Source organism: Corticium candelabrum, chromosome 13, assembly GCF_963422355.1.
Source record: "Corticium candelabrum chromosome 13, ooCorCand1.1, whole genome shotgun sequence".
NCBI classification, from domain to species: domain Eukaryota; kingdom Metazoa; phylum Porifera; class Homoscleromorpha; order Homosclerophorida; family Plakinidae; genus Corticium; species Corticium candelabrum.
The window spans coordinates 7,135,957-7,158,415 of NC_085097.1; the positions used below are offsets into that span (position 1 = coordinate 7,135,957).

The 22,459-nt window shown below is 41.6% G+C and overlaps 1 protein-coding gene and 1 long non-coding RNA gene across 4 annotated transcripts; one reads left to right on the top strand and one right to left on the bottom strand.

The window, feature by feature from the left end:
• Positions 1-1,385: 1,385 nt before the first annotated feature.
• Positions 1,386-1,795, bottom strand: LOC134188689 (uncharacterized). The gene is made up of 3 exons (XR_009971377.1): positions 1,714-1,795; positions 1,590-1,641; positions 1,386-1,517 (listed from the first exon to the last, which is right to left on the bottom strand). It is a non-coding gene; the product is annotated as an uncharacterized LOC134188689 (long non-coding RNA).
• Positions 1,796-14,927: 13,132 nt separating this feature from the next.
• LOC134188751 (uridine 5'-monophosphate synthase-like) lies at positions 14,928-22,162 on the top strand. 3 transcript variants are annotated; one of them, XM_062656939.1, is made up of 14 exons: positions 14,928-15,099; positions 15,176-15,274; positions 15,894-15,962; positions 18,002-18,094; positions 18,160-18,263; positions 18,967-19,102; positions 19,166-19,297; positions 20,622-20,755; positions 21,160-21,289; positions 21,344-21,428; positions 21,482-21,580; positions 21,639-21,697; positions 21,754-21,807; positions 21,867-22,162. In XM_062656939.1, exons 1-14 carry the CDS (start codon positions 14,944-14,946, stop codon positions 21,942-21,944), a joined length of 1,428 nt encoding a protein of 475 aa, XP_062512923.1. In that variant the 5' UTR covers positions 14,928-14,943; the 3' UTR covers positions 21,945-22,162. The 3 variants fall into 3 exon arrangements, with proteins under 3 accessions (XP_062512923.1, XP_062512922.1, XP_062512924.1); XM_062656938.1 differs by having other exon boundaries at positions 21,160-21,428; XM_062656940.1 differs by lacking the exons at positions 14,928-15,099; positions 15,176-15,274; positions 15,894-15,962 and adding an exon at positions 17,552-17,640 and having other exon boundaries at positions 21,160-21,428.
• Positions 22,163-22,459: the final 297 nt, after the last annotated feature.

A 22,459-nucleotide genomic window follows, 5' to 3' on the forward strand; every position in this document is an offset into this window, starting at 1 on the left:
CCGAGTAGATTCCAGAAGCACTGTTTTCTGTAAGTGCTGCAGGTTGTAATGACCTAGAATGATGTCCAGCCACCGTGCAATACCTGCGTGCACTGTGCCCAAAGCTCCCAAGACCACTGGAACCACCAGTGTTCGACAATGCCACTTACTATTAAGGCATAGCTGATGAAATATATTTTTATTTAATTAATTAATCAACAAGACTTCATATTCTTGGCAAGTTTTAAACACTTATCCTTCTTCTTTGCACACTTCTTTAAGTGATTGTTGTGTTTTGGAGTTATACCACAGGGCTTGAGAGACCCTAACAGACCCTGACAGACGTTTGCGTAACGCACGTTAATTAACCACACCTTTTAGCGCTATGCCATACCATTCTTGAGCTTGCTACCGGCCTGTCTTACAAGTTTTATGACACTTGATGACTAGGATTCATTCAGTTTAAAATAGGAAGCATAGCAGTGTTAGTACATGTATGGGTCAAAAACTGAGTAATAATGGATACATTACCATATGTGGGCGTTCTATTACGTGGTGCAGAAAATGGGTAATAATATAGCTGCACACTGTGATAATCAGAAAGAGTGGTGAATGCTGCATGTTTACCAGTAATGTACCAATGATGACAAGGAATGCTGATACGATTCTTTCAACTCAAACTTCGTGTACAATAGCAGCAAATCAACATGATCAATCAAGAACTTTTAAAATTACATTTGCAAGTACGGTATCTTGATAGCAACAAATGTCATTGATCTATGACTATTGCAGTCGCAATTATAGTAATTAGATTTGTTATTATGTAGCTTAGCAAGTAGCGAGTACATGAGGTATGCAACTACATCACGTGACTACACAGTCACTGTCTTTGCTCAGTATTCTGTTTTACTTCCGGGTTCAGCAGAGTTGACTCATGCTGTTGCCAGATGAAATCCTATTTTGAATATGTGTTTTTATCACATCCGGGTAATTTTACTGTGTGTGTGTGTGTGTGTGTGTGTGTGTGTGTGTGTGTGTGTGTGTGTGTGTGTGTGTACCTTTTTCATTATTTATGGGTGGCAGCTGCTGTTGTGCTGTTGTAGTGGTTCCTCATAGACAGGACTTGGTGATCGTGCAGTTTCAGTTGTTCCAGAGAAAAATGCACTGTCAATGCTTTGTGTTCGAGACCATGGTTTTATGGGCAAATCGTCGTCTAGAAACATAAATCATAGCTCAATGACTGTCATGTCAAGCTGGCGGCATATACCAACCAGTATCAATATCACAAAATGTAACAACGCAAGGTTTGTTACTTGGTGTACTTTGCCAATGTCTCTGAACATGCAAGATCACACTCTGTAAGTTACAGCTTAACATTATGATTGCATGTCATTTGTATACCTTCTGACGTTCTTTACAATTTGATTCTTTCTTCACTATTATCTCAGTCTGATTCATGTAGATAGGTTCCTGGTTGTTGTCGTTAGCACTTGTTATGGCTACATACCTCTCTTCAGATACAAGTTGCTGTTTGTGATCTAATTACAAATGCAACACGAGACATTGTAGTGTGTATTATAATAGATTGTTAATGTTTCTGATTCACTCACCTATCTGGGAAACAGATGGGAACCTTTTCATGGGGGCTTCTGATTTTACAGTCTATTTGTAATTCAACAACAGCAATTGACATGCTCATGTGCTGAGTATAAATGCCGTTGATTTATATCTCACCGGAACTTGTGTCTTGTCTGCTGACTCGATGGAATCTTTAGAGATACCTGATGACAGAGAGACGTGGTATGTAGTACTCTCGTCCGTATCCAGCTCTTTAGAGGGTTTTCTTGGCTTTTTTGGTTTTGGTGGTGGGTGTGGTGGTCTCTGCTGTAGCTGCAATAGCAACACAGACAAAATTGCCATCTCAGGATGTCGCATGATAATAATTAATAAATGAAGAAAATGACACGCATTTTTGAAATTTGTAGTCTTGTGTAATCGAATAGTACTAATCAATAAACGTTCGTAGCTGTTTACTAACTTAAATTGCTTACTAACTTTTGTAGTTCAAATATCCATTAATACTTGGTTTATTGATTTTATAGTCATTCTATTAGACGCACAAAAGTAAAGTCCATATGACTCACTGAATGAACTATGTAAACAACGTCCGAAAAACTCACTAACATAACAAGCAGCAATAGGACTAACAGCACTGCATGTCCATGAGATTGAGATTAGTCCACCAAGACATTCCTGGTTGGAAACGATGTGCATGGCTGTATAGTAGGTGTACGTCGGCAGGTATCTACCCAAACGTTGATTGACCCTCGTCACTTCCACACACGTCTTGAAAACGCACGAGGGAAGTTTGCGAACATTTAATTCATATGAAAGAGTTTGCAGAAGTTTACGAACATTTGTAGTTACGAGCATTTATTGATTTACAGTATTCCGTTGCTGTTACCTTTTCAGTAATAGATCTAGATTCAGACGATGTGTTTGATTCTACATCCTTTTTCACATCTGCCATATTCAATTAGAGTAAGATAGTGTGACATTTTGAGCTTTTACTGCATGTTTAACCTTTCTTCAGTTTGAAAAAACGTGCAATTTTGCTGCCTGCTTTCATGCCTACTAGAAAAAAGCAAACAATTTAGCTAGACTACAGCACTGTTGTTGAGTAGTTTCCTGCACTTACTTTTTGCTCTTTTGTCTTGTTTACTTGCACTGTCATTCTTCTAACCATCACAGATGTATGTGAAATGCATTATGTATCAGCTAGCAGGTTTATTACCTTTGAATTTGCAACATGGTCAGGCAGTTGAATGTCTGCGCGCCTGTTGTATGTGTATGTTCTTCCCTGTATTAGACATGTCAACTTAACTAGATCACACGACTTACTGTAGGAATGTTACCTTCTCTACTGCTTTATCAACAGTAATGACTCTGTCTCTAACCTCCTCCAGCATTGTAGTAAACTTTGAACCTTCCATCTGGAGTAGCTTTGGTGCTACAATACCTAAAGGTGTTCGTCTTTTAGTTCATGCTGTTGAAATGGCAGTCAATGATCTGATTGACCTGTAGAAGCTGGATAGATGTCATTGGCAACAGCATAGTTGGCCGACGACACATCAACGTCGGTTAATGAGAGATTTCTGTTAGGTGGCACCACATTAACAGCTGAAATTAATCAAACTAGATGCAGTCTATAAACAATCGAATTGAATAGCACTATTGACGTACATCGGTACCACATAACTGAGGGACTGTCTTCGTTTTTTTCATCTGTGTGATCACTTGAGTTTTCAAGAAGGAACGGTTCAAGTAAAGACAACACTACAGATATGACACAACATGGACATTGACCATATATTAATAGTCACACCGTTTACAATGTCATAACCTTGCAAAAGCTTTTGTGCTGCATCATTTTCTCCTGATGGCTGAGACAAGCCATTTTCGTCATTGTTTGTGTTTGTCTCAGAGCAGGTAGGATGGTGCCCACCTGCTTGACTTGATGTCCCTGACATGCTTGGATTAAAGTATTGGTCATTAAGCACTTGATACACTTGCTTGAGCGTTTCTTCAGCAGAACGGCCGGGAGGACTGGCATTGGGACACTGAAAGGAGAATGGGAATCGACGTGTGGGTGTTAGTCTGGTGAATGTAAAGTCTCCCAGTGTGTGTAGATCAGCAGATGCATTCACGCCTTCTAGCAGTACAGTTACTTTTTCAGGATCAGGCCATTCTGTAAAAAACAATCTATTGCGATTACGTTGCTGCATAGCAATGGTTTAAGAGCTAACTGGGTGAGCAGGTGTACACACAACTCTTGTTTACACCAACTTTTCCATGAGTTACACATGATAGGCCAGTCTCTTGTCCTCGCCAGTGAACTTTGCATTGTGCAGTATGCACTAGGAAACCATTTGGTAGCACCAGTGTGACGTCAGATGAAACCTGCAATGGTGCAACAAAATGAATTGCATGGTGTTTTCATTTTGATCAATACAACCGGTGGTACCTACATTACAAGGTCCATTATCAGGTCGAATGTCACTTTTTAAGACGGCGATGGCTGGTTCAGGAATGTCTACAAATAATCAGGGTTGACATTAATAATGGCACACACACACACACACAAACAGACACACCACACCACACACACACACACACACACACACACACACACACACACACACACACACACACACACACACACACACACACACACACACACACACACACACACACACACACACTGTTCTCGAATAAAATAATTAGTGATACATTCTGTCACTGAATCGTAGCCTGATGACGCCCCTTCTTCCATTATTCCTTTTTTGATTTTATAGGCTCCCTGCAAAGTGAAGAAATTTGGTATAACAACTGTTGAATACAAGCACATCATAAATCAAAAATGTTTCCAACCTCTAACGTGTAACTTGGATTGTCACTGGCGACAGCTACAGGACCTTTTGGCATTACTGCAGGAGTTTCCATAGATGGCAATGGTTCTATAGACATCATTGTGTGTAATTTTAACAACAGATAGTTACTGGACAAGGATCGACCTTTTGAGCGATAACTATGGCTGTACATGTCACTCTGTTGTTTGTGTTCATCAGAATTTGGACCCATGTAGTCTCGTCTCAACATGTTCTCATATGTACTACTATTCTGTCTCTGAACAGTTTGTTCTGGAGATGGTCTTTGTGGTTCTTGCCTGGCATTAGCCAGTGACAAAACAAGTTGCTTCATGTGTCTTAGATTAACATAGTCTGGTTCCTTCACAGTGGGAACATCTGAAAGCAATAACTCAAATTGTTAGTGTGTCGTCGTAGTTAATTAACCAGCATTCTATAATCTAGTGATGACTCATGATCACAAATTACTACATGCTATACATGTACTTTAATATAAAATGGGGTCATTGGGTCTAGAGATTCCTCTTTATGTTAGAATACGGCAAACTGACACTACCATGCAGATGAATTTTGCCTTGGTCAACCCAAATTCTTTGTTGCATTGAAAATAGATTAATTAATTTGAATTGTATGGTACTACTGTATACATATGTGCGTTGGTTGTTATAAGGGGCTTTGAAGTTGACCAAATCATGAATCATATGCAACCTTAAATTATCTCTAATGATTTAATTAATTGACTATACACTATAGAGCTTGCCAAGTTTACCAAAAGCAAATGCACATGAAAGTTCCACGTTTTTGGCACATGTGATTGTCTACTTGGAATGAACACACCTCTTTCATGAGCTAAAAGTATAGGTGCACCAATGACGTCATGTTTGCACTACAGTCTACTAGCCCGACCCACCCCGGAGATCTGCCAGAAATTAGGAGATGTAGCTACAGGTTTCAGGCGATGTTGTCTCTCGAACCTACCAGAATTTACAGCTCAGAGTAGCTGCATAGGCAGGCAGTCTAGATTTCCAGTCTATCTACTAAACAACAAGACCAAAAAACAAGGACGTCACACCTGAGCTATCACAAAACACTGACTTGCTGCAATACCAAACGATAGTAAAGCCCTTACCAGTGTGCACAGTCAACAGTAGGTCTGTGTGTGTCTACTCAAGGGTTCAAATCCGAAATTACCTTCTTCTCCTGCACGTTCTGCGTGAACCTCGTTTGCTTTGAAACGAAAGGTTGGACCATCTCCGTTCTCTTGGCTATTTTCTCTTGCTCTCAGAAAATCTTCATCCATCTCTCACCTGCAGTCAATTAGTGTGACAATGCTACTGTCTACTTGCTGATTATAGGGTGCAAGTGACAAGTGACCTCTGATCTCTGTTCTGTTATATGCTTGACTAAATATAATGTTGACATATGTTGTGATCTCTACAAGTTCCGTGTTTCCAGGAAGTGAACGTGTCATCTAGAGTACCCATCGTTGCTACAACAACAGCAGTGGTATAATTGCGTTAAAGGCCTGCAGTGGATGTGGGTCTTCCAAGTGGTACAATAGAGCGACTCTATTTGTTTCAGCAATTCCTAGGCACGTTTCATGTAATCCTGTCATCTAACCAACTGCAAAAAATAGGTAAGCCTGCTGTAGAAAGGATTAACTAACTAACCACTGAAGATCGTGCCAGCCTGCACCACTACACCGTTGAGTTGCTAATTGGCTAAGTGTTGCATCCACAACAAGGCGCATGACGTATTTTCCGATGACGAGGGGATTCCCCACCTTACCAAGCAGGGAAAATTTATCAGTCAGCAGAGTTTAGGGGAATGTTCTTTATTCATTATCTCATTTCATCTCCTCATGTAATTCTATATTGTGATTTAGTTGAATCTCTACGCGTCTTGCTTTCAGGCTGCAGCAGCTATAGCAATGATTCTGTTATTCAATTCACTAGATAAATGAAACAACTCTGGAGTAGCTTGTGTTGAGTAATGAGAAGCCATTGTCAGTCATTGACAGTCATTCGCTAGCTAACAACTTGTTGTACAATACATGTAGATCTAATATAGACAGGTTGACTCTAAGTTAATTAATTACAATTGCGTCTGATAGTGCAACCTCTAGGTTTTAGCAGATTTGTGGATAAAGCTCAATATCATCGGAAGCTATGGCAAATGTTGTGGCTTTTATACTTAAGTTAAAAATCTTTTTAGAACCTGTATGCACGTGTACATGTATTTATGACTATAGCTAATTCTTAGATGGTGTACTGTATGCATGGTGTATCTACATGTGTATGGGGACTATTTGGTCGCGGTAACTATTTGGTCGCGGTAACTATTTGGTCGCGGGAACTATTTGGTCTCGGGCAATTATCTCGGGCATATTTGGTTCCCGAAACCATTTTTTAACTGGGACATAGACTTGGTTCGGCACCTGCGGGGTTGCGGGGATTGTCTGGTTTCGCATTTATTGAACCTCGAATCGGTACTCTCCGAAGTCATCGCGACATTGTCGATGGCAATTTCGCGTGTCTGACGTTTCGTTTCGAGGCAATCTCGGCTCGTCTGGTAGCGGGCGTGTCGAAAGTAGGTGGAGTAAGAATCTCTTGTGAGTTACAAGGTAAACAAACATGATCTTGATAGTTAAACGCAGCGCACGTGTAAAGATGTGCCCAGAGCTCGAGTCTGCCTAGAATGCTGCGGCTAGGAGCAAGAACTGGCTGCAGATTTTATGCATCGATCCTGCATTGATCGATATCTATAGATACTAGTAGGTGCACAGCGACGTATATGGCGTGCGATCTCTGCCAAAACTCCTACAACGCAAACAGACTGCAGTAGTACAACGCAAACAGACTGCAGTAGCACAACGCAAACAGACTGCGGGAGTACAACGCAAACAGACTGCGGTAGCACAATGCAAACAGACTGCAGTAGCACAACGCAAACAGACTGCAGTAGCACAACGCAAACAGACTGCAGTAGCACAACGCAAACAGACTGCGGTAGTACAACGCAAACAGACCTCGGTTGCACAACGCAAACAGACTGCAGTAGCACAACGCAAACAGACTGCAGTAGCACAACGCAAACAGACTGCAGTAGCACAACGCAAACAGACGTCGGTTGCACAACGCAAACAGACTGCAGTAGGTGCGTGACCATTCGTCCATTCCATTTTCAATTTCCGGCAACAATTGAATATTGAATTAGAAATTGAAAATAGCCTAGAAGTTGCTTGCAATTTCAATATTCAATTCTATTGAAAATTGAAAATTGATTGATCGACGGACTATAATTATTTACAGATTAAAACGAATATTGAAAACACACTTTTTTAACCAATTTTCTTTTTCAATGCAAGGGAATATTGAAATTGCAAGCACGTTAGTTCAATTTTCAATGTTAAATTCAATATTTAATTTAATTTAAAAATTAAATATTAAATTTTGAATTGGCGTGGCCAATTCGTCCATTCCATTTTTTAATTTTTGAAACAAATTGAAAATTGAATGTCAAATTAGAAATTGACTGGCGTTGCTTGCTCTTACAATATTCCATTACATTGAAAATAGAAATTGATTGAAGACCAATTGTCATTTCAATATTCGTTTACTTTGCAAATAGATTCAATCTTTCCATCCGTCCAATTTTCGTAAATTATGAATATTAGATTAGAGCCTCCGATGCAATTTTCTTTCTCCGTACTAAATGTAAATAGAAAGTTACCCGCAACTGCTAGCGCGAGCCATATCTCATAAACGGCATTATGACACCGCGCGGGCGGTTGCCGGTGACTTCAATATTCAATTCTATTGAAAGACGAAAGTTGCGTCTAGCTTAGCCACGCCCAGCCACGCCTCTGGCACGCATGCAATGTAATGCAATTAAGAGATTCATGAGAAAGCCTCAACTGGCACGCGACCGACCTCTCACAACAAGTTGGTAAGCACTTGCACCTGGCTCTCGTCAACCGTCACGCTCAATCGTGAGACATTCCTTGCGGCGATGAACGAGGGAAGCCCGTGGCATGAAGGCACGCGTCTAGGGCATCTATAATCAACGAGATCAACGTCTAGCCTACACTGGAAAGTTGACGTCTAGTTGATTTGGAAAGACTTCAAGCAACTATCTAGCTAGAAGACATTTGCGTGGATCATCTAGACCACGCCTCTAAACATCTGACGGGGAAGCCCCAGCCGGTATCTATCATCTCACGATATAAAATTAAGTGTAGTGGAAAACTTCGAAAATTCTGTAAGCGCCGCAAGCTCTGTATCTAGTGAAGTCTGTTTGCGTTGTGCTACTGCAGTCTGTTTGCGTTGTGCTACTGCAGTCTGTTTGCGTTGTACTACCGCAGTCTGTTTGCGTTGTGCTACTGCAGTCTGTTTGCGTTGTACTACAGCAGTCTGTTTGCGTTGTGCTACTGCAGTCTGTTTGCGTTGTGCTACTGCAGTCTGTTTGCGTTGTACTACCGCAGTCTGTTTGCGTTGTACTACCGCAGTCTGTTTGCGTTGTAGGAGTTTTGGCAGAGATCGCACGCCATAGACGTACGCGTAGTGTCTACGATCAATTTTGCAAGGAAGACGATCTACGTCGTAATTGGTTGCGCACGACTAATGGTCGGTGATGCTTTCAAAACAGAAGAGAAAATAAGTGAATATATGTAGTTCGAGAACAAAATTAATGTATCTGACGTAAAACCACTGTCTCTCAGATAGGTATTGATGGTTGTTCAGTTGTTTGTTTGTTTGGTTGGTTGGTTGCGTTGTTGTACACTATAAAATATGCTTTGTAGATTGTGTGAGCTTAATTAATAAAAATCTTGTTTTCTTGTATACATGTAAATATCTACATCGATCTGTTTGCTTTTCTGTCTATCTGTATGTCTTTCAGTCATTTAGTCTGTCCTTCCGTCAGTCTCTGTCGCTTTCTGTCTGTCTGTCTGTCTGTCTGTCTGTCTGTCTGTTTTTCTGTCTGTCTGTCTGTCTGTCTGCCTGTCAAATACATATATTTCAAATGCAAAGAAATTTCCATCAAGAGCTTAAAAAGTCTGTCTGTCTGTCGTCTGTTTGTCTGTCTGTCTGTCTGTCTGTCTGTCTGTCTGTCTGTCAGTCAGTGTATCTGTGAAGGAGAGAGACACCACACCGCGAAGAGAACAATAGTTGATGGTAAAGATATATAATGAGCAACGTTTCAGTAAAAACCTTCTTCTGGCTCAACGTATGGCTAAGATGTTTAAAAATTCAAACAATAAGTGTTAATATTGATATCGATGTTGTTGATATCAAAACCAACTATTTACTAAGTATGTTTGATTTTATATTTAATCTATATGGGTCGAAGGTCACCAGTTTCCTGATCCATTCGGATTCTCTGCACTTGCGGGATAGGTCGTCTTTCAATCCCAGATAGTCAATAGACTCGCGCCAAGTCCTCAGATTGCTACACCACGTGCGCTAGTTGTCACGTGTGTAGAGGGCCATGTGGTTTCACACGTGTGGTTGCCTTTCGCGCTTAGGCATTAGAGTAATAATTATTCAAAATGAAGCAATTGACATGGCATCTGCTTTGGTGACTACATGATCTGTAATCATGTCATACTAAACATAACGTTTTAATAGACTAATGGTCCTTGATATGCAAACCATTATCCTCCTGGGTGTGTGTTATTTGCATGCTATGTTTAGCGTTAATTTATATCCGTAGCTGATGAAGCCATAGTGTACTATCTATGCGTTGACCATTGTTTCAGCAGTTCCGGTTCACAAAGCAGATTTTTTGTTCGATTTAGTTTGGGTTCCGTCATTTCCAACAGTTCTGACACGCCCTCATTTTCAGTTTTTTGAAAACTGCAAATCGAACGCGCCCATAGTTATGTCTGTTTGTACACGTATTTGAATTAGAGATATCTGTTCAACCTGAACATGGATTTACAAACAGCATTTGTCTGGATCACAGTAATCATGCTGGAGGCATGGAAAAGCCTGCTGTTGACAAGCATGACAACTTTAGATATGGGTCGTCATCATCTAGTAGTAGTGCAGCTGACTTGATAACAAGTGACAATGATTACAGCTTGAATAGATCTGTTTTGAACAGCGACATTGAATTTCTTGCTGGATATGAACAGGTGGCTAAGATGTCATTGCAGTTGGGTTGGCTGATGTTTCAAGACAATGGTTACTCAATTGCTGATGTCAGAAACAAGATTATGAAAGACGTTCTGTGTCAACCATACTGTGTAAAGGTTACTCATGTGATAGAAGAGTGGAGGCGACTAAGAAAACATGAAGCAACTGCGAGAGCATTGGTAGAGATTTGTTGCCATTCTACAATTGGTGGTGACAGGACTTTCATCGAAGAGTCACTCAGGTCACTTGCTTGTCCTTATGTCCCAGTTCCTGGTAAGCAGCTACATGTTTTCTTTGTTCATCGATTTACCATACAGTCAACTTGATCAATGCATTTTATGTTGTATTATAATTTTTTATATCTGTATAGATGAGAATGCAAAGCTGACTAATCTTAACAGTACAGTAGTGTGTGTTGTACTTGGTATACAGTTGGATTATACCATGATTGTTATTAGGTCTTACATTTATGTGCGGGTAGCAATAATTGAATACACAATTATAGACATGAGCATTGAGTGATTGCTGTCTTTCTGGATGACACTATTATGTGTCGTTATGCTCTCCATGATGGGCAAGTGGGATCTTTACCCCCTCTGGGCGCCCACCAACCCAGCAGGTGAGCCCAGCAGGGTACATGTTTCTGTGTAGTCAACACGGTGATCAATGACTAGCCAGTTCGATATAGATTGCAGGCATTACGGTGACCGCAAACATGGGGACAGCACGCCTAGTGGATATCAAGGACCAGGAAAGCACTGAACGTCATCGTCAATGGACCGTTCGCCAGACCACAGAAACTCCCCAACGACTGAAACGAGTCATAGTCTCACAGATAAAGCTAGAGAAACATGAGAAAGAAAGACAGACAAGTTTCATAATTTACTGTTGTCACTGGGGTTTGAACCCCCAAACCATGGAGTGGCAGTCATTGTCGCTAACCACTAAGCCACGTTATTATGTTATTGTTGTTGTTGTTATTATTATTATTATTATTATATTTAATTAAGCTGCAATTTGACAGTGAGCAAGATCAGTTTTATAGATGATTTATGAGTTGTATCATTTCATAGCGACAGCTCGACAAAAGGCTTCTGACTTTGAGTTGTCTCAACTTGCAGATACAATGTGAGTGTTTATATATGCAGATACAGTTACAGTCTCACACACACACACACACACACACACACACACACACACACACACACACACACACACACACACACACACACACACACAACACAACACAAACAAACAAGCACACACACACAAACAAACAAACACACAACACAAACACATGCACACACAAACGAACAAGTACATACGTGCACGTATTTATTTATTTATTTAGTTGTTAATATTTTAGGAGAAATAGTGCTAAGCGTGGTCAACTTGGTGGTCTTTACAAGAGCTGGTCTGACATTCCAGTTGCTGTCCAGCAGGAGGTCTCCCTATTGGCTGGTCAGAGACCATCAGCGTTAGGAGCTTACCTAGGAGTCACTGAAGAGGACTTGACAACAAAGCCCAAAACTGATATTCCTAGTGAAACAGTGCGTAACATTATAGACTTATGGATTGGCAGGGAAGGGAAGAAAGCTTGTCTGGAGAAGCTTTTGCATGCAATGGACAATATTGGCAGGCAGGGGGAACTCAAAGAAAAACTAGACAAGGGCGGTGGAAGCTGTGAAGGATTGAGGGGGCAAATGCAAGATACGCGTTGCCCATTTTTTCATACGTGGGTGTAGCTAAATATGTCACGTCATCAAGCATTAGGTTATTAATAATTACCTTATTTGAAGAAATGGGAGGGGCGTACAATGGACTCAAGTAAAATGACTATGCGGGTTACAAACAACATATAATGGAATACTCGTACATTAGTATCAGTTAGTTGCGTTTGTTATTAAAAGTCTAGTTGTGTGAGGTATCCGCCGTTTCCTCTTCTTCGTTGAGTTTCTTCCGCTGCGCGCGTGCGCCTAAAGGGTCTGCTGCACAAATTGTGAAGTCAGCCGTGTCTGAAAGAATGCCCATTGCCAAAGGTTGGATTTGAGATACTTTAAGATCACCGCACTCAGAGATACCGGGTGTAGCGGAGTGATAGTAAACAGCGATTTGTGAAACAGGACCAGTAATTACCGCGGACACGAGGGTTTTATCCAGTTGGTCGATAACTTTATCAAGAGGTGTACCGATTGCCCGTACGTGTCGAAGTTGGCACCCCTATTTATCAGGCACAGTGGAAGCTTTATGCCTTCGAGACGCTATTGGCTACCGGGAACCAAAAGTCCTCATCAATCTGATTCTGGCGTCCACTCAATTGCCATGGTGACAATCTTAACTTAATAATTAAGAGCCCAAGCGAAGAAACAACCACCCAGTTGAAGGTGCCTGCATGAGGCAAGCCCATTGCTTACCGTCGACAAAGAACGATTAAAGAGAACTACAGAATCAGGGCCGTACACTGTACACTTAAGCTTGAGAGGTAGACAAACGACGGAGGCTATTACATGTACGGACGGTCAAGAGGGTCCAAGATGTGAAATTGTACACATCCACCCAAGAGTGAACGGAGCACAGCCGGTGAGACAGGTCGTAGTTCTGAAGCCGCTACGTCGTCAAGTGATGAAACTTGCACATCAGTCTATTTTGAGCAGTCGTATATGGTATCGAGAAGGACCATTGATAGAGTCCTTAACAACTTTTACTGGCCTTCAGTTCGAAGAGAAGTGACCCATGCAGTTCTGTAAGTCTTGCGATACATGTATTTGTCAGCGCACGGATAGTGGAAAAATTTGTGGTAGAGTACCGCTGCAAAACATGCCTCTAATAGATGTACCGTTCAAAGAGTGGCAGTCGACCTGGTGGGACAGGTCTTCCCGCCCAGTGACAGGCGGTCATCGATATAGTAGTATATATGTTGACGATCGACGACGTAATTGACTCTACCTCTTTGACAATACGCATCATCATTTCAGTATGATAAAACCAGTGTCGAGAAGTCGAGGCCACGGAAATTGCGCATGACGATCACTTATTTGAGACTTTTACTACACTATCCGGCAACGGAAGAGTCAAAGAAGACCGCATCAAAAAAGCGTGCAGAAGCCTATCGATAAAGTATTTTTAAGTAAGTGTAGTTAAGGTCGACGACCCGATTGACCGGAGAATGGAATTTCCTGCGGCTCCGCTACCTAATGATTTGTTTGCACTCCACGGTACTTTCTCCACATGCTAGTCTAACTAACTAGCTAACCTATATTGCTCGCAATATTACGAAATGCTAAAATTGGTCAACGTCGTTTGCACTGAATTGGTCTTCTAGATTCAATTGTCATCGAAATGCCATTTAATTTGCAATTGATCATCGCAGCGAGCCATGAAAACATTTTTAGCACGGACTGTAACAGTGTTTCCACTCCGTTATACGCACACTGACGGCACTCAGTCCCGCAGCTTGTTTGTAACCTGAAATTTATAATATTTACTTAGTTGGATGTATGCAAACTGCGAGGTAGAAAAGCAGAAAATGGGCGTGGCTTTGCGTGTGAGAAATGGGCGTGGTTTTCGGCCTAATAATTACTCGTCCCCCCCCAAACATGAGGACCACGCTACGCCGGTGTGTGGACGCTCGCTATCTCGATCCGATCGCGATCCATTCTGGTCTAGTGTGGACAGGGCCTAAGTCACTACCTCGATCTGCTACCGTCTTGCTATCGATTTTCTTGAGAGGGATGGCTTCTGGATATCTGGTCGCGTAATCGACAAACGTCAAGATTTAATTACGCGGACTGTCACTGTCTACTAACTTAAAATTGTAGTTTTGCTTGAAGCGGAATGACACGCCCAAAATGTTTGGGGGCTAAGCCTCCCCAGCTCCCCACCCCGACGCTACGCCGTTGGTCCACACTGCACTTTGAAAACACTACCTCCGCCTCATTTTCGATATCACGTGACCCAGGTATCGATCAATGCCATGCATGCAGGATCGATGCATAAAATGTGCAGCCAGTTCTTGCTTTTAGCCGCAGCATTCTAGGCACTTTGGGCAGATCTTTACACGTGTGCTGCTAGATTCGTGTCCAGTCCTCCTCCGCGCTAAGTTGCTACACCACGTGCGCTAGCTGTTACGTGTGTAGAGTGCCATGTGGTGTCACACGTGTGGTTGTCTTTCACCATTAGGCCAACTACACGTGTGAAACCACATGGACCTATACACACGTGATAGCTAGCGCACGTGGTGTAGCAACCACGAGGCTAATAGGCATCAGTAATTTTTGACTCGTGAGTGTTGTGTGTGTGTGTGTGTGTGTGTGTGTGTGTGTGTGTGTGTGTGTGTGTGTGTGTGTGTGTGTGTGTGTGTGTGCACATACGGGCTTGTAGCAGGTCTACCCAGGTTTTGAATGCCCGTATTAGCGCGGCAAATGGACCTCGTCGAACTGTCGCAGGATTTGTTTAGCATTAACGCCGTGAAGTTCGGTAACTTTACTCTAAAGAGCGGAATACAGTCACCTGTTTACTTTGACCTACGTGTCCTCGTCTCGCATCCAACCGTTCTAGTACGTTCTGTCAATTGCGTGGGCGTGGTTACACAACCAGCTGATTCACATTTCTCTTTCTTTTGTGTTCTCGCAGGCAAAGGTTAGTGAACAGATTTGGCTAGCAGCAAACCGAGGTAGAGCAGTATTTGACAGTGTGTGCGGAGTGCCATACACGGCATTGCCTCTTGCTACAGTAAGTTGCAATTGTACGTGTGTGTGTGTGTGTGTGTGTGTGTGTGTGTGTCTGTGTCTGTCTGTCTGTCTGTCTGTCTGTCTGTCTGTGTCTGTGTCTGTCTGTCTGTCTGTCTGTGTCTGTCTGTCTCTCTGTCTCTCTGCCTCTTTGTCTGTCTGTCTGTCGTCTGTCTGTCTGTCGTCTATCTGTATGTATGTATGTATGTATGTCTTACTGTCTGTGTGTGTCTGTGTCTGTGTCTCTCTGTCTGTCTGTCTGTCTGTCTGTCTGTCTGTGTGTGTGTGTGTGTGTGTGTGTGTGTGTGTGTGTGTGTGCGCGCGTGTGTCTGTGTCTGTGTCTCTCTGTTTCTCTGTCTCTTTGTCTGTCTGTCGTCTGTCTGTCTGTATGTATGTATGTATGTATGTCTTACTGTCTGTGTGTGTCTGTGCCTGTGTCTGTCTGTCTGTCTGTGTGTCTGTGTCTGTGTCTGTGTCTGTGTGTGTCTGTCAGTGTGTGTGTGTGTGTGTGTGTGTGTGTGTGTGTGTGTGTGTGTGTGTGTGTGTGTACATGTTGCTGCTTGCATCACATTTCACCACACAGAATTACAGCACGTTGAACGACTGTATTGTGTTGTTTATAGCAACTTTCCGTGCAACACAATGTCCCGATGTTAATGAAAAGAAACGAGGCAAAGGATCATGGAACAAAGGTGAGAAAACATTATGGATTACAATACAATTAATTATTTTATTTAATTAATAATAGAACCCCTATATATTTCTTATCATGTTCACGTGACGTGTGACCAGTGCGCATACTTACTAAGATGGTGTATATGACGTTGTGCAGTAAGTTACTTCCGGTTAAGATTGCACTCTCACTTACACACATCACCTGACCATGGTATATACTAGTTGTATGGTATCCGTAGGCGCCTTGTGTTCATGAGTAACACGTCCAACAGAGTTTTCAGACCGTTTACTGAAACGCCGAGTCCTAGCTATACAATACGTATTTGTTGAAACCCTAGCTGTCATGGAAGTAAACATGCAAACTTCCTAGTAGTTTAGATTACGTTTATATGCCTGCTATAGGTAGTCGTCGTTTTGCGATTGTAATCAAGACAATTGAAATGTACAGTCTAGGTATGCACTCAGTTCCGTTGTAACGACAGTGGTATGGTATTTACTGACATAGAAATTGATATCAGCAAACATTGACTATCAACAGTGTTAGATGCAGCACAGTGTAGTAAAGGATTGATTAATTTTAGTATGGGACATGTGAATAGTTGATTGTAGGTGGCATTCAACTCCTAACGGTGTTTCTTGGTTGTCAAGTACACACAATTCCTAGCTACAATACAAAAGGATGGGGCGACGGAAGTTCATGAAGCTTTTTCGTCGTCATTTGCTTACTTAAACGAATTGTTTTAGACTCATCTGTAGTCGGACACGGAAACGATATTTAAAGTAGGTACTATCATGAAATGTGGTTGTGTGGAGGAGAAATTTGAGATTTGTGTGTACACACACACACACACACACACACACACACACACACACACACACACACACACACACACACACACACACACACACACCAAGAGCTCGATGGAGAGCCATATAGGACCACGCCCATTTCTGTTGTGCGACCCGGATTAGAAGCCTCGCTACGCTCGGCAATTACTTATTGTATGATAGCCTATACCTAGGGGGCTATAGAGCCCTACAGATAAACCAGAGGAGGTACTGCATACACCACCCTATCCGGGAGTTGAGACGGGAACTACCCATTCCGATATCTGAGAGCGTAGCAGCCGTTTCCACAGTTCTGTTTCTACGGTAGCTGCATTGCTAGTAATTTGCTACCAAGTAAAATTTAAAAGTGTTTTGGATCACCACACTCACATTTATGCTAGACACAACAGTCGGCGTCCCATGATGATTGACTTGAGGGGAGGATTGGGTTTTCGATCTCTGCTTGCAACTTCCACTGTGAACTGCGCAAGAAGAGAGTCCAGAATAAAACACTAGCGCGTACTTTGTACGCATTCTATTGCCTTAGCTATTTCACCATAGATGTGCGTGCAGCTAGGGACTAGACACTAGACGAAGATGTTATCTATAAGTCATGACAGAAAGTTGGTTGCTCTGTTAGATCACAGTAGCATAAAACAGACACGTTGAATGAAAGAAGCACTTCACAACAGACCAGTGAACATGGACACGGACGACTTCCGTAAGACGGAAATAGATTTTATTGTCACAGTTGCGAAGTCAAATTTTGGGGCCTTTGAGATTTCTCAATGCAGCAACTTTCCACAACTATTGCTCTATTCTAAACAACACTTGATGGCCCAAGGCCTCACATGTACAAATGCAAAGGTAGGATTGACGCACAGACCTGCACGATGCCGCAACTCAAGACACGTCAAGACTTGGACAGCTATTCCAATTCTGTGGCTAGAGTAACACATAAAACAGCACCTCGCAGTGCAGACACTTTGAATAGGATCGTACTCTTGGCAAACAGATCAGTCAAAGTAGTGACTGCACCCACTGCCGTAAGGCGTGTTCTCAGTTACTTTGCATGTGTGAAAGCATGCAGTACCTCCTCTACAGATAAACAGACAAACATTAATACTGACATGTTGACATGTAGGAGACTGACAGCTAGACAGATGCTACAGTCAAATGTGTGATATACTCAACAGTTAGTTTAATATCAACGATTCTGTTTTGCTAGAAATCTGTTGAAGGGAGTATCATACCCGGCAGCAAATGTTTAGTAATTGAAGATGTTGTCACATCAGGAGGCAGCGTTTACGAAACAGTCCAGGTGTGTTGTAATCTGTTGCCCTTTACGGAACTGTTACGTTAACTTAACTTAACATGTCATTTTAGGTTCTACAGAAGGAAGGGCTGATAGTCACTGATGCTGTAGTATTTCTTGACCGTGAGCAATCAGGGAAGGCAAGACTGAAAGAGAAAGGCATCACATTGCACAGGTGAGTTTCACAAGTCAATATCAACGAGTCACATGTTGAGGCATTTCGATATTCAGTTCTACTTGACTATGTGATATTGCTACACACTTTCTAAGCTCTTATTGTGTCAGTTGGTTACTGTCACTCTCGTTTGACATCATGACATAACGGAGATGGAGGCGACCAGACTAGATAGTCTGACTACATTGTTAGTACTCTACGTTGCATACGTTTCTGTGGTCCAAACTTACAGTGTAGTCAACACGTTTGTATGCATTCTTGCTGATTCATGCTTAGTACTTCACTATAGTAGACGAGTTCTTGTATTTTTTATTATTACAATGATAGTCAGGGTTGCCCATCTGGCGCTATGGTGCTGCATGTAGCGCCAAGCCAATTTTTGCAGTGCTAGAGCAGTGCCAAGATTGTAGTCATAGCGAAGATCGATTGACTTCTACTGGCCAAGCAAAAGTAGGCCTGGTGACTCGTAGCTGGTCATGAGATGATCATGCTGCCGACAGTGGCGGTCATACATACTTTGCATACTCTACATACGTACTGAATTTATCAATATGCGTGGGAGTGTCCCATTGAGTCAAAGTATGCGCAGCGCCAACCATGTAAGACTTGGGCACCCCTGGGTAATTGCAGTTTCTGTGGTCTCTTGAATTTTTGCTTGCATGTTTAGTGATATGAGTTTACGCTCATTTCTGTGTCTGTTTAGTGTTTTGACAGTCACTCAATTGTTGTCCTTCCTGGAGAGCTCTGGTGTCATTGACGCTGCTACAGTAGCTCGAGTTCAGGAGTTTGTTAAAGCAAATCAGTTCACCGCAGGTGTACAACCACAACTTAAAACCAAGGTCTAAACTTAAACTGCATAGTTTTGAAAAAATTAAGGCAAATGATGTGAATGGGTTTTATAGGTCTTGACGTATGAGGAGAGAGCAGCAGTTGCTTATCATCCACTATGCAAGACGCTGTTCACAATAATGCATGAAAAGAAGACCAACTTGATTGTTTCAATAGATTTGACTTCATGTAAAGAGATACTAAAGGTAAGTTGTCTATCTGTGTAAAATATTGAATGTACTACACATTTATTATTTATTACTATTAACAGCTTTTCAAAAGTGGTCCTGCTTAACGCGCGTTAAGAGGGTGTGGTCCAAAAATAGTGCACCAAGAGAGCAGTCTTTCAGCATACTGGTATACATAATCTATTGCATGATGGGTTCTTGAACAATTACTCTCGTTTTACCAGCAATTACCTTAATACGTGGCTGCGCAATGACCTCAGGGCAGCCTAGATAGCAATTATGTCAAGATATAGTGTACTTTTGTTTCAATTGCTATAGGTATATATTAGTTATGTAGTCATCTATATTTTCAATTGTAAGTTTTGTGCAATTGTCAACTGTCGGAAGTATACAGTTTTTGACAGATGGTTCTGGACTGGTCTATGGCTCTGAGATATCTATAGGCCTCTGGTAAAAGTTCATACTAGAAAAAGTAGCCTGGACCTGCCGGACCGGCTCCTACGGTCCTGATATTTATCAAATAGAACATTTGCTTACATTCTGTTATTACAGTTACTCGTTTCAAAAGGACAGTACAAAAGAACCTTGCTAATCCGTACAGCCCTTGCCAAGCCCCGTTCGGATTAGTGAATTGTTCGGATTACCAAAAATGGTAGTAGCCTTGGAGGTCCAGACTTTTCCTCGGACACCCAGACCACTAGGACATTTACATATCTCTACACAAATGTCATGTTTGGGGTAGAGGACACTGCTGCAACGACTACATGTACTTCTAAATAACGTGACAGTCAGGATTTAGAATAGTTAGATACACGCATTTGCTGAAAACTACAGACTGCCCAATAGGATCTGGGTATGCAAGGCAAGGCGCCAAAGGTAATTGGGATTAGCGAGGATTTAGATCAGCCAGGTTCTACCTAAAAGTGTTTTGTTACTGGGAAGTGTATATATACAGATATTGTAATCACTGCACGAACGGGTGCTGTTGCATCTTGAAAGTTTGTTAGCATTGAACAAACATAGATTTAGACTTGTGATATGGAAGAGGATTTACGAGCTATCTGTAGTGTGATGCTGACGTGTTGATATAGTCTCTAAGTTACAGGACATGCTAGTAGTCACGGTGTGATGTAGCCAATCGTTATGAGACTTCAACTGACTTGCATCTGGTATCATTACTGCTGCATACCTACTCTTAGATCATTACGTTGAGGCTATTAACTTGAACCATCACAGAACACTGTGATGACAGGTTGTGTGTGAAATCAAGAAATTATGTACTGCATTGACAGTGTGTACTGATTGTACATTAAAGTTTATGTAGTTTGGTTATGTCTTGTAGTTGTTGAATGATATTGGTCCGTACATCTGTATGGTAAAAGTACATGTTGATATTGTTGAAGACTTTTCTCGTGAGTTTGCAAATAATTTGGGTCAATTAGGATTAAATCATAACTTTCTTGTTCTGGAAGATAGGTGAGGTGTGTGTGTGTGTGTGTGTGTGTGTGTGTGTGTGTGTGTGTGTGTGTGTGTGTCTGTCTGTGTCTGTGTCTGTGTCTGTGTCTGTGTGTCTGTGTGTGTCTGTGTCTGTGTGTGTCTGTGTGTCTTTGTCTGTGTCTGTGTCTGTGTGTCACTGTGTGTGTGTGTGTGTGTGTGTGTGTGTGTGTGTGTGTGTGTGTGTGTCTGTGTGTGTCTGTGTGTGTGTGTCTGTGTGTCTGTCTCTGTCTCTGTCTCTGTGTGTGTGTGTGTGTGTGTGTGTGTGTGTGTGTGTGTGTGTGTGTGTGTGTGTGTCACTGTGTGTGCATGTGTTCACACACAATGTCTGTGTAATCAGACATTTTAGAATATGTTGGATTTTATAATTATATATTTATTTTTAGAAAATTTGCTGACATAGGAAATACAGCACAACACCAGTACACGGGTGGAGTTTTCCAAATTGTTCACTGGGCTAATCTTGTGACTGTACATTCACTGCCAGGACCAGGTGTGGTCAAAAGTCTTAGAGATGTAAGAAACCTGGCAAAAAATTTGAGTAGCAAATGTATACCTACCATGTTGCAGGCAGCTCATGCCAGAGAACGTGGTTGTCTTCTCATTGCTGAGATGAGCTCAAAGGGTCATCTTTTGTCCAGTGATTATACGAAAGGTCAGACTACGTCTTACTATTTATCTCAACTAATTTAATTGCTTTTTGTGTAGCTTCCGTGTCAATGGCACAAGAAAATAAAGACTTTGTTGTGGGATTTATTTGTACACACAAGGTTTCTGAGGATGCAGGATTTATTTACCTGACACCTGGTCAGAGACTCAATAGAAAATATGGGATGTTGGTCAAGTAGTGTTGTTGTGTGTGCAGGAGTTAGCTTGTCTCAGCGGACAGATGGACTAGATCAACAATACTTGACACCAGAAGAGGTGAGTGAGGATGCATGTATGTACCTTATTTACCTACGAATCAGTCATTTCAATAGGTAGTGAAAGTTCGAGGATGTGACGGTATAATTGTTGGTCGAGGAATATATCAGGTTAGTTGTATTGAACACGCTTAACAATTTCATTGTTTTTATTATAAAATTTCATACAGGCAGCAAATGCTGTTGAAGCAGCAATCTCGTTTCAGAAAGCAGGCTATCAAGCTTACGAGGAACTGCTACAATTGTAGCCATTATTTTATTGTCAGCTGAGTGTTTAATACGACTGCAATGCTGTTGAATTTTAAAACTAAGTAGATGCATTAATTGCCAATATGTACTCAGTCTATTTGACTAGTACAGAAATGTTGTGATTTGGTGTGCGAAAAATCTTTTAATGATTTAATTGCATAGTTTATTCAACTGCAAGAAGCTGCTTTGCAGTGAATTTTGTAAAAGGTTTGGCTGTTGTCCATTGTTTGTTTCTACAGCAGTTTAGTCTATTTTTCATCTCTGCATGTTGTTGCTCTACTCAGAGTAATGCGTAATGAATGGATGCTTCACATCTCGTTGCTTATCTCACGTAGATATCCAACATTAATGCCATGTTTTGTGTACTTTTTGGGTTTGCTAGACTACTGTAGCCATCATCTCTATTTGTGACAGACAGCAACTCTAAGTTTCATCACCTCATTGTTCACTTGATTGAGTAGACCTACCGGTACATGTTTATAGTGCTACTGATACGCAAATTACATGATGTAAT

Bases quoted from the DNA above. Each gene is read 5' to 3' on its own strand.
- LOC134188751 (XM_062656938.1), top strand. From the start codon at position 14,944: ATGCCCGTATTAGCGCGGCAAATGGACCTCGTCGAACTGTCGCAGGAT. The intron at 15,275-15,893 runs GTAAGTTGCAAT...TGTTGTTTATAG, and splicing joins CGGCATTGCCTCTTGCTACA to CAACTTTCCGTGCAACACAA. The intron at 19,103-19,165 runs GTCTAAACTTAA...TGGGTTTTATAG, and splicing joins AACCACAACTTAAAACCAAG to GTCTTGACGTATGAGGAGAG.